An 11,901-nucleotide genomic window follows, 5' to 3' on the forward strand; every position below is an offset into this window, starting at 1 on the left:
TCAGTTTCCCTACCTGTAAAATCAGGATGGTTTGTGTAACAGGGTGGCTTTGGGAGTAAATTAGATGATCCATGGAAATTCAAGGGAGGTATTAGCTGTTGTTAGCAGCAGCAGCAGGAGCCCCATTTTATAGAAGAGGAAAGAGAAGCTCAGAGAGATCAAGCCACTTCCTGCAGGGCGCACAGCCTTGGAAGTGCCGGAGAGGAGCGTCAAACTTGCTAGGCTGGCTGAGGGAGAACGGATTTCCCCAGCTGAGTCTGTCCTATTCCTCCCTGAGGAGCGAATTCTGTCAAGGATCACCCCACCAGCAAACCCGGACCGGCTGGCAGCACCAGGAAACCCATTCTCTCTGGACGCTCTCTTCCAATTCTTGAATACCAAGGGTAGAGTTTATGGCTGAAGAATTGGGCAGTCTCTTGCTGCCCCCTGCAGGTAGAACTGGAAATGTCAGTCCAGAGCCCTCCTTTGGCCTAATGCCGGAAGGAAGGCTTGTTTCTCCCTCCTTCGCACTCCCTCAAAAGTCTTTGGCTCAATTTGGGCAATAGCAGTCTAAATTAAAATGCACAAATGTACATAATCTTGGAATATGTAGTACAGTAGTATATAATACTACGGATTCAGGCCATTGAAAGAGTGAGCTGAGATTTGTGGGCAAGTAGATGAGCGTTGGTTAGGGAGGGCCTCACTCAGCTTCAGAACACCCAGCCTTTGAGGAAGGTGAGTGGAGGTAACTGGGGCCTTGTAAAGAGCTTCAAGACATTTTGATAATGTTGGAGCCTACACTGCGCTCCAGTGTCGGCGTGGAGTCCCCTTGGGGGGGGGGGCTCTCTCTCCCTATGCCCCTCCCCTCACTCGCACGCTAGCTCACTCTAAAATAAATTTTAAAAATCTTTAAAAAAAAAAAAAGACAGTTTGCTAAATGAAAAACTGAGGACATAAATAAAAGAACATTACACAGATATACAGATGTTGGCATACACACTTTTGTGCCGAAAAATACTAAAAATGAAATTGCTAATCATTTTGAAAAGAGGTAGGAAGAGACGTTTCTACGTTTTTTTTCTTTTTCCTTTTAACCTTTTCCATACTGAACTTTTCCATGCTTTTCTTTTCTTTTTTTTTTTTTTTAAAGATTTTATTTATTTATTTGACAGACAGGGATCACAAGTAGGCAGAGAGGCAGGCAGAGAGAGAGGGGGAAGCAGGCTCCCTGCCGAGCAGAGAGCCCGATGCGGGGCTTGATCCCAGGACCCTGAGATCATGACCTGAGCCAAAGGCAGAGGCTTTAACCCACTGAGCCACCCAGGCGCCCCCTGTGTGCTTTTCCTGAATGGAACGTATGCGTGTGTGTATATTTTTAATGTCAGCAGAGGATTATGGGAGATTTGGAGTCTTCTCTGTTTCCCTTAGTATTAGCTCAACATACAAAAGCAAATCACAACATTCTGATGGGGAGAAGACCTAAAATCCCATTTTTTAAATTTATTTATTTAAGAGAGAGATAGGATTGGGCAGAGGGAGAGAGAGCATCCCAAGCAGACTCCATGCTCATTGCAAAGCCTGACTCCAGGCCCAATCCCATGACCCTGTCAGGCAGATTACCTCCCTAGTGCTGATCAGAGAATTCCTGATTGACTGGTTTAAGATTTCATTTCTGAAGAGCCAAAACTGTAATGAAGTCAAGTCTCTGTTTGGTGATGTGGTGATTAGCATAAGGCATTTTGGGCCCATTGCCTTATTTTTTAAAAATTTTTAAAGATTTTTAATTAACTAACTTATTTGACAGAGAGAGAGAGAGAGATCACAAGTAGGCAGAGAGGCAGACAGAGAGAGAGGAGGAGAAGCAAGCTCCCTGCTGAACAGAGAGCCCAATGCAGGGCTCAATACCAGGACCCTGGGATCATGATCTGAGCCGAAGGCAGAGGCTTCAACCTACTGAACCACCCAGGTGCCCCACCTTATTATTATTATTTTTTAATGTGTGTTAGTCCCAGCTAAGGAAAAGGAGAGACTACTCTTCCCAGATCAAGTTCCATACCTTCCACATATTGAATTGAGAACCATGTACTACTAAAGTGACAATAGTACCGTATATCACGTAAACAATGAGAGAAAAGCTGGAAGGCCTGACAGCATTTTCATCCAGGGCCAGAGGAATATAATGCTTAAAATGCTGAGAAATATAATGCTTAAAAGGAAAGAAGGAAAGAAAAATAGGAATGTTTCGGTTATGACAATAGCTCTGCTTATTCAATAAACAAATTACTTACGCTATCAGGGAATGAAAAAACCCAACTCATTGGAGCCCCAAGTGTTATGGCTCTGCTGGATCAGGGTTTTCAGTACATCCTATGCAGTTACTTTCTCTTATCAAACCCTCAAAACAGAGTGGCTGAGACTCGACATTTTTTTAAAGATTTTATTTATTTATTTAACAGAGAGAGGGAGAGAGACAGTGAGAGAGGGAACACAAGCAAGGGGAGTGGGAGAGGGAGATGCAGGCTTCCTGCTGAGCAGGGAGTCCGATGCGGGACTCGATCCCAGGACCCTGGGATCATAACCTGAGCCGAAGGCAGATGCTTAACAACTGAGCCACCCAGGCGCCCCGAGACTCAACATTTTATAAAGAGAAAAACCAAACCTTGCTACTATTCTACTTAATGAAGGCATCAGAAGTGAGCCCAAGAGAAATGAAACTTAGGTCCATACAAAGACTTATAGACTGATGTTCACAACAGCTCCATTCATTAGGGCTCCAAACTGGAAGAAACCCAAGTGCCCACGTACAGATAAGTGGATTTTTGCCTGGGTGGCTCAGTTGGTTGGGCAGCTGCCTTCGGCTCAGGTCATGATCCCAGCGTCCTGGGATCGAGTCCCACATCGGGCTCCTTGCTCATCAGGGAACCTGCTTCTCCCTCTGCCTCTGCCTGACATTCTGTCTTCCTGTGCTCACTCTTGCTCTGTGACAAATAAATAAATAAAATCTTTAAAAAAAAAATTTAGTATATGTAAACAGTGAAGTAACACTCAGCAATACAAATGGAGTACTTTTATAACAAACAAGAGCGGAGCACCTGAGTGGCTCAGTTGGTTAACTGGCTGCCTTGGGCAGCATTGGACCCCACATCTCTCTCTCTCTCTCTCTCTCTCTCTCAGTAGCATGCTCGCTCTCAAGTAAAAAAAAAATTTTTTTTCAAAAAAGGAAGAATTTCAAACACATTATGCTCATTGAAAGAACTCTAGCTCAAGAGATTGTATATAATTCCATGCATATAGTATAATTCCATGTATATGAAACTTTTAACAAAAAACAAATCTAATCTACAGTGAGAGAAAACAGGTTCAGAGTTGCCTGCGGAGAACGGTGGGGTGGGGGCGGGTGGTTAACTGGGAAAGGGAACAAAGGACTTTGTGGTGATGGAATGTTCTAGATCTTGAATGCGGAGGTCATTACAAAGGTGTGTAAACAGGCCAACATTCATCAAAACGTACAATTAAAATGCATGCATTTTACTGTTTATAAATTATACCTCAATAGGATATATTTAAATTTTTTTTCAAATATGATTTACATGTACTTCGCATAATACTATCATTCACCAAGACCGGAAAAAACTAGTTAAGTACTGATTAGGTTTACAAAATTAGGTTATCTATTAAACTCTCAGGGGTGCCTGGCAGGCTCAGTCAGCAGAACATGACACTTGATCTTGGGGTTGTGAGCTCAAGCCCCAGCGTGGGTGTAAAGATTACTTAAAAATAAAACCTTAGAAACAAAACTACTCTCAAAATACAGCAATAAAAGAGAACAGAACATCCCTGTTCACACAAAACACTTAAGAGAACACTGCAGTTTTAGGAACTGGGGATTCTGGGGCACCTGGGTGGCTCAACTGATTGCACATCCCACTCCCTCGATTTCAGCTCAGGTCAAAATCCTGGGGTCTTGAGATCAAGCCCCACATTGGGCTCCCCGCTAAGTGTGAGGTCAGCTTTAGAGTCTCTCTCCCTCTGCCACTTCCCCCACTAGCCATTAGCGTGTGCTCTCGCTCTCAAATAAATATTTAAAAAAAAAAAAAAAGGATGAGGAATGAGGAGGAGGAGGAGGAGAAGAAGAAGAAAAGAGGAGGAGGAAATGAGGAGCCCCTCAAAGGAGCTTCTTGGATCGAGGGGGCCCAAAGCCGGGCAAACTGAACGAGCGCATCCAGCCGCAAGCGTGGCAGGATACTGCCTGCGAGGGATGAGGTCCACTCAGACCCTCCAGGCCCCACCTACAACCAGAAAGTGTGGTCCAGCTTCGGATGCCAAGAGCGCAGGCGCGCCTCCCAGCTCAACCAATCAAGAGGAAGTGAGGCGGGCGTTCGGACGTAAAGGGAGTACGCAAACAGGAAGTGTGGCAGTTTACCTACAGAACGACGAGCGGCATCATGGCGGCCTACGAGCAAGTTCAAAAGGGGCCTCTGAAACTAAAAGGCGTTGCAGAGCTTGGCATCACCAAGCGGTGAGGCCCCGAGAGCCCCTCAGAAGTTTGTCTTCTGTCCCCTTAAGCCTCTTCTAGAGTCCCCGAGCTCTTTCTCCCTGATGCGCCCTCACCTCTCCCCGCTTCTCCCCTCCCAGAAAGAAGAAAAAGAAGGACAAAGACAAGGCGAAACTCCTGGAAGCGATGGGAACGAGCAAAAAGAACGAGGAGGAGAAGAGGCGCGGCCTGGACAAACGAACCCCGGCCCAGGCGGCCTTCGAGAAGATGCAAGAGAAGCGGGTAAGGCCGGTGGGGAAGCTGGAGATGCTCCGCGCGGCAGGTCTGGGTCTCCGGAGGTGGATGGAGAGGCAGGGCCAGACGACTCGAAATTGGGGTCAGTCCCGGGTCTCTCGGAGGGATGTGAGCGGTCAGAGAGACCTGGATTCCGGGAAGATGGTATCCACGCTTGGGGCAGTTCCGAGGACAGGAAGAGCCTCTGGTCAGAGTGGACGGCAGAGAAGAAAGCTAGAGCTGGTATTGAAAGGCCAGAGCTGGGGGCTGGCTTTGGATTCCAGCGCAGTTGCTCATTTGCCCAGTGACAGGGCTAATGACTCCTCTTCTTTCTGCCTCAGTTTACTTGTCTGTAAGGATCAGAATAGTGCTTTCTCCTAAAAGGGATGGGAACTTTAGATAAAGTCATCCAGATAAAGCATTTGGCATTCAGTCTGGCAAAGTCAGTCAGTGCTCCGTTGATGGTAGCTGTTCATGTTAAATGGTGATGCTCCCGGCTATAAGTTTCCACAAAGTCTGTTTCCATGATGACTTTGTTTGGCAGATTCAAATAGGTTGTGATTGTAACCTACGTCTGCTCCCATGAAGACGTTTGGCAGTGATTGAGGTCATTTCTGTTTGTTAAAACTTAAGGGTGTGCTGATGGTGGTGGGAAGTAGTGCTACTGGCATCTAGTGGGATGAGGCCCGGGATCCTGCTCAACATCCTACAGTAATCAAGACAGCATCCCTCACAGCAAAAATGATCTGGCCCCAGATGTCAAGTGTCCAAGCTGAGAAACCCTAACCCTGATCTGGGTGATTTTGTCCATTAACATCATAAAGAGTTAACTCATCACTCTCAGGCTTAGTTGAGTCATTTTTTAAAAAGGGGGGTGGTGAAACTCACTGGCTTTGACGAGACCGACGTGGGTTCCATTCTGTCTCTACTGTTTCTTGGTGGTAGTATAACTCTAGGCAGGTTGGTTAACCTCCCACACCTCATTTTCTTCACCTGTAAAATGGGGGTGAAGTCCTTACCTAACAGGTTTGTGGTGAGAATTTAACAAGTGAATGCTTAAGTTCCATCCCTGAGGTTACAGTCCCAGGCTGGGCTGGGATGTTACTCCGGGAATGAAAGCATGGTGGGGGAGAGTCACCATTAGGTGACTAGTAACAGAATAGAACAGTAATAGTGGAAGCAATGGAAAGTATCAGGTTTGGGATTGATTTTGGAGCAAGAACAGCAGAATTAGGTGATGGACTGGGTGTGGACTGGGACATGAGGAATGAACAAGATTTTTGGTGGGATATACTGGGTAAATGAAGGTGCTATTTACTGCAGTAGAAAGGACAGCAGGTAGAGCAGGCTTCTAAAGTGGGGAATCAAGACCTTGGTTTTAGAGAACACTTGAATGTTGAATGGCTGTTAGACATTCAAATGAAGGACTCTTGTGAACAGTTTGAGATCTGAATCTCCAGTTTGGAGGAGAGGTCTAGGCCTCTCTGGACCTTTACAAACGTTCTGGATTGCCATTGGACTGGATGAGATCCTCTGAGGAGGCACAGTGACAGAGATGAGGTCTAGAATCTGAAATTGCAAAGGATCACAGGAAGGAGGAAAACCAGGAGAGTGTGTCCTTAGCCAAGTGGAGAAAGTATGGGTGCCTGGGTGGATCAGTGGGTTAAGCCTCTGCCTTAGGCTTGGGTCATGATCCCAGGGTCCTGGGATCGGGCCCTGAGTTGGGCTGTCTGCTCAGTGGGGAGCCTTCTTCCCCCTCTCTCTCTGCCTGCCTCTCTGCCTACTTGTGATCTCTGTCAAATAGATAAATAAAATCTTTAAAAAAAAAAAAAAGGGAAGGAGGAAGTGATCAATAGTATCAAGCTGTCAAGGGTCTTGTGGGGTGAGTACAGAGAGCTCTTAGTTGGAATGAGGAGGAAGAATGGCTGATTAGAGGGGATCATGGGGTGGGTGGGGAAAGGCAGAGGTGGAGATAAGACCCAGAAATAACTCTTGGGAGATCTGTCAAGAGGAACAGAAATGAATCTGTAGCTAGAGGATGGTGGAAGGTCAAGGGGAGTTTTTTGTTGCTGGCACTGAAAACTGGAAGTTCTGCAATGGGTTTTGTTTTGAACCAGGAGAGAGATGGGAGAAAGTGTGGGCAAAGGTAGCTGGAATTGGGAAATGCGGATTCCTTTGTAGAAGGGTGTTTGATTGAGCGTAGTAAGCATGAAGGCTGGACAGTTCTTGGAAGAAGGGCCCATGGGGCAGGGCCCTAGCCTGAAGAGATAGGGTTTGGCATCTCCAGTCTCATCACCCACTGCACAGGCTGGTCCTCATTTTCTGTATCTGTGAAGTGGGATACCCTGTGAACTTGGTACATGAAGTGGGGAGAGGGAAGGCAGAGCCCTACTGAGTGCCTGGCATTGGTGACAACTGGTTAGGTCAGTGTGGCCTCTTGTGAGGATGCACAGGCCTCACAGGGGCTCACAGCAGCAGGAAGAGAGGCAGGGATGGGAAAGCAGGTCAGCCAGGTAGCAAATGAGATGAGGGACAGGAAGGAGCAGCCAGGTGGTGGCTGACATGGTCTTCTGTGGGTTCTTCTGTGGGTTGGCTCAGCTTACCTGGATAGTTCTCCGGCTTGCCTCGCTTGGAATCTGTGCAGTCAGATGGCAGCTGAGGTTGGAGCCCCAACTGGGCTGAAACGTCCAAGCTAGCGTCACCATCACGTCTGATGCCTTGTTGCTCCTCCCATGGCCTCTCTCCCCACATGTCATCTTATACTCCAGGTCCTTTCTCTCCAGTAAGGTCATCAGAATTCCTGCCTGGTGGCTGGCTTCCAAGAACACACAAAGGCTGCTGGGTCTTACATCTTTGGCCCGGCACTGGCACTGCATTCTGTTAAGTAAACTGAGTCACAGGGCCATCCCAGAGTCATTGTGGCAGAGAACTGCACTAGGGCACCAATACCAGACAGCATGGGTCACAGGGGGGTACCAAAGTTGGCCATAGTCACTCAGTCAGTAAACATAGAGCCAAGTGCAGCCCCAGGTTTGTCGGGCTCTGTGTCCCGTGCTCTTAGCTCTTACGAGGTCCCATCCAGTTTTGGGAATGGTGTGGGGCAGGTCATGGTGGTACAAGATACACATTCCACAGTCACATTCATTGGGGCGATCTGGATCTTGGAGCCCTCGTGGCACTGTGTCACCAGCACCTACTTCCTTGAACTCCTACCAGGTGTTGGGCCCTTCTCCTTCCTCATTTTCCATCCTTCTTCAAACCCCATCTGAAACTTTCTTTTTCTGCAAAATGGGAATGCAGTCAGTTGCCCGGGGATGCAGGAAGCACACATACAGTTCCCAGCAGAGCCTGCTCACATCAGTGCTAGTACAGTCCTTGCCACTCTGACCGAAGGGCAGTCGACCAGGATTCCTGGTGGGACATATTGGGGGCTGGGCATCCCTGTTGGACCAGCCTGAGTAGAGTTAAGGGAGGGACAGGATGTACCCCCTGAGACCTCCAGCTGTGCTAGGTGTGAGAGCCAAGCTGGTAGGGGCTTCGGTCTTCCACCCCATGCTGGCCTGGGCTGTGTCAAGTGTGTGAACTCACCTCCATTTCTCTCCTCTCTTCAGCAAATGGAAAGGATCCTAAAGAAAGCATCCAAAACCCACAAGCAGAGAGTGGAGGTAAGTTACATGCCCAGTGGGGAAGACCAGGCTATGTAGCCTGGCAGAGGGAGCCACTGGAGTGTTGGGGTGGGGGTACCCAGCAGAAGCGACACCTCCCCAGGGTCATTTAAGGATGAGCCCAGAGTTCAGGGCCAGGTGGCTTTGAGAGGAGGGCGCTCACAGAGGAGAGGCAGGATGTGGAGAAGTGGGAGTGGGCAGTGCCACACAGCAGTTAGTGCCCTGTCTGAGGCTATACTGATGTGGGTTTTCTTCTCGGCTTTCCCAGGACTTCAACAGACACCTGGACACCCTCACGGAGCACTATGACATTCCCAAAGTCAGCTGGACGAAGTAGCCTCCCCACCCAGGGTATGCAGTGGCATCAAGGGGAAGTGGAAGGCAAAGTTGGGGTTATGTTTGGTGCCTTTGGTCTTTTTTAGAAACATACTTTTACACACACTCTAGCGTCTTCTGCTGAGACAAGTGCTTTCCAAAGCAGTATGCCCTCTTTCTGGAACTTGATTAAAGTAATAAGACTGTCCTTTTACTCTATTTTGGTTTGTCAGTAGCACAGACGATAAACCTTTTTAGTTTGGACTGGAAATTTTTGCAAGTTTACCCAGAGATTAAGGTTATTTCTGTGTGTCACAGAAGTGATTTTACCTCCCAAGTTGCATCTGACAGTCAGCCAGCTCTCTTTCCCCGGATGAAACAGACTCCAGAAGATGAGGAGCTAATGCCCCCACGGGGCCCTGCGTAAGCTGTCCTCCCAAGCTTCCTCTAGCTTGGGGCTTAGGCTGTTCCTTCCGGAGCCTAAGGAAGCCGCTTGAACATTCATGGCCTTCAGAATGCCTCCCTAGCCACGTGGTTTGTGAGACAATGTAGTTTGGGAAGCGGAACGACTGTCTAAGGCAAGAATGGGATGCTTGCCTTGTCCCTATCTGAGCCTGTGGCTGGCGTGCAGCCTCTTCGCCTGGTGTCTCTAGAGGGTGTTGCCATGGCAGACATCACTAATCAAGCATGGCATCCCTTTGTAATAGAACCCTGACACAGCCTGCCACACTACCCTTGACCCTGGGCTCTAAGCATCCCCTGGGTTTATTCAGAGTTGGCACATGGCATGTAGCCCGCTTGGCCTTTCTGGCCTAAGAACACCTCAGGGGTGACAGGACCTGGGCAGAGCCCCAGCACAGACAGTGCAGTCAAAGGGGAGGACCCAGATCCTGGTGCTGGAGAGCCGTGATCTCTGAGGACCTACCAGTACCCTACTTGCTGAGGAACAAACTGCATATACTATTGGGAGGAAGACTCTGTTGACCTTGGTAGTGACAGAATAGCAAAGTCAAAAGAGAAAAACCAAGTGTTTTGTTTGAGGCTGTCACCTATGAATGGAATAAAGCAAAAAAATAGTTATTAAACAGAAGTCTAAGTGTCTTAATTAAAAGTGGTTTGGTTATCACTAGAAACACTGCTTTTTGGGTTATTGAACCTGTAGAATGTGGATGCTGCAAAGTGACCATTCACCCTCAACTTGGAAGAAATTAGGTGACGTATTTTTTCACCTGTGGCTTGCAGCCCACCTGAGAGTCCACTCATTAGTAGTGGCTCTTTGGGGCAGGTTCCCCCTCTGCCTAGCGGAAAGGCACTTGGAGGGCTTTTTCATCCACGAGCCCGCAGCTGGGATTTGTGAGCATGATGGGATGCTGTGAAAAGCCATCGTCAGTACGCTGGAAGACAGCTCCTCCACTGCCCTGCCTACCTAATCAAAGCCGAAGGACTTAAAACAGCAGGATTTCTCTTCTGTGGGTTGACTGCTGGGCTGCACGGTTCTACGCCATGTGGTATAGTTCCCTTGTGTCACTGTGTTAATTTGCCTGGGGATTAGAAAGTCTAAGGTGGCAGCTATGCCTTCTTCAGAATCCCTGTGTATTCTATTTCGTTGGCCAACACAAGTCACATTTGGCAGACCCAGTGAGGGAGAGAACTCCATGGCCACGCATACCAGGAGACGTGCTTGATTCAGGCCATCACTGTTCTTCTACCACATTTCTCGAACTCTTGTGGTTGTTAGACTCTCCTGGGAGCAGTAAGAACCACTGATGCTTCCTGGGGTGGGGTTGTCACTGAGATTTTTCAGAGCTCCTCAGATGACCCTAATAGGCAGCAAAGTTTGAGAAGCCCTGGTCTGCCACAGTGGGTCTGGTCTTTTCTGAGATGGTGCAGAGGTCAAATCTGGCTTATACATTAAGTGTAACTGCCAAGGACGGTGACTTGAATTCCGCCCACACACGGAGAAGGGAGGGTACAAATAATTTATGTAAACAGTGTTTATTGTCATGGTGCTCTTGGCACTTGGGAGTCTTGTTTCTTCAAGACTTTTGTCCAATCTGTTCCTCCCAGCCCTATCCCCGCCCCCCAATACTGATTTTAAACATCTAAACATTGCCTAGAGCAAGCCTGAAATACTCCATAATGAGAGGGGTCACCTCTCCTGGGTGGTTTTTCTTTTTGTCTTGTACTTTTTGGCATTTCCGTAGATTTTTTTCCCCAGGGAAGTGTATAATTTTGTAATTTTCAAAAGACATGTTTTCCTAAAACATTGAAATATTTTGGGCAAACTATGAGGCTAGGTATAATAGGGTATTGTACAAGACAGTTGAAGTCTGTCAAAAGCAGTCTCCCAGACGTTTTGTGAAAGAATGCTTCCAGCCCAGGATTTACCTAGGAGTTTTCTAAATACTCCAGTTTTTTTCTCTGGCTTTTCTTGCACTTCATCTTTATCCTAAGCAGAGGATGTATTGCAAAAGCCATCTTTCAAAACCCTGAAGGAGATAGGAAGATTGCAGGGTTGTGGTCTCCAGAGCACTGTGATGGTTCACTAGGACAAAATGCAGGCATTTCTCCACATCCCGAGTGTTATTAAAAGCAATGAGATACCCAGTCGATAGACCAGGGGTCACAATTTGCATCACCCATTACGGTCACTAACTACAGAAACAAGAGAAGTGCTTTTCACCGAGGTTCGGTGGGGTGTGGTTTCCAGATCATTCCAGGCAATAAACAGGCACTGAAGAATGTTGACACTGACAGGTAACAAGCGGTGACTTGTTGGTAAGGCTGGATTGCCATTCAGAGAGTCTGGCCTCTTTCCAAGTAACCACCGCCTTCCCTTTCCCTATAAAGCATATCATAATTGGTAACTATATTTATTCCTAGACTCCCCCACCAGACTGTGGGGTTCATGGGACTGGACCCAAGGTGGGTTCTGCCACCGGTATGTCACCTCACTTGGCCCACGGCGAGACGGGGTTTCCACCTTCCCTGACCTCCTCGCCCCGCCTGGCATTTGAGGAGTGCCCTGCTTCAGTCGGCCACGCCCGGTCCCGCCCCTCCGGGCCTTACTTCCGGGATGCTTGAGGCAGGGGCGGGAAATAAGGTCACATCGGGTGTACTGCGCCTGCGCATACTCCGCCTCGCGCCTGCGCCTTTCTGGCAGCCCCTCCC

The 11,901-nt window shown here is 48.1% G+C and overlaps 1 protein-coding gene across 1 annotated transcript; it reads left to right on the forward strand.

Annotated features, from left to right (window-relative positions):
- The first annotated feature begins 4,400 nt into the window (after positions 1 to 4,400).
- On the forward strand, positions 4,401 to 8,944 carry LOC111144233 (family with sequence similarity 32 member A). The gene is made up of 4 exons (XM_022498446.1): positions 4,401 to 4,501; positions 4,618 to 4,759; positions 8,362 to 8,415; positions 8,684 to 8,944. The coding sequence occupies exons 1-4, from the start codon at positions 4,428 to 4,430 to the stop codon at positions 8,750 to 8,752; spliced, it is 339 nt and encodes a 112-aa protein (XP_022354154.1). The 5' UTR covers positions 4,401 to 4,427; the 3' UTR covers positions 8,753 to 8,944.
- Positions 8,945 to 11,901: the final 2,957 nt, after the last annotated feature.

The sequence above is a fragment of the Enhydra lutris genome, unplaced genomic scaffold, assembly GCF_002288905.1.
Source record: "Enhydra lutris kenyoni isolate GAN:26980312 unplaced genomic scaffold, ASM228890v2 scaffoldscaffold10, whole genome shotgun sequence".
Lineage (NCBI taxonomy): Eukaryota > Metazoa > Chordata > Mammalia > Carnivora > Mustelidae > Enhydra > Enhydra lutris.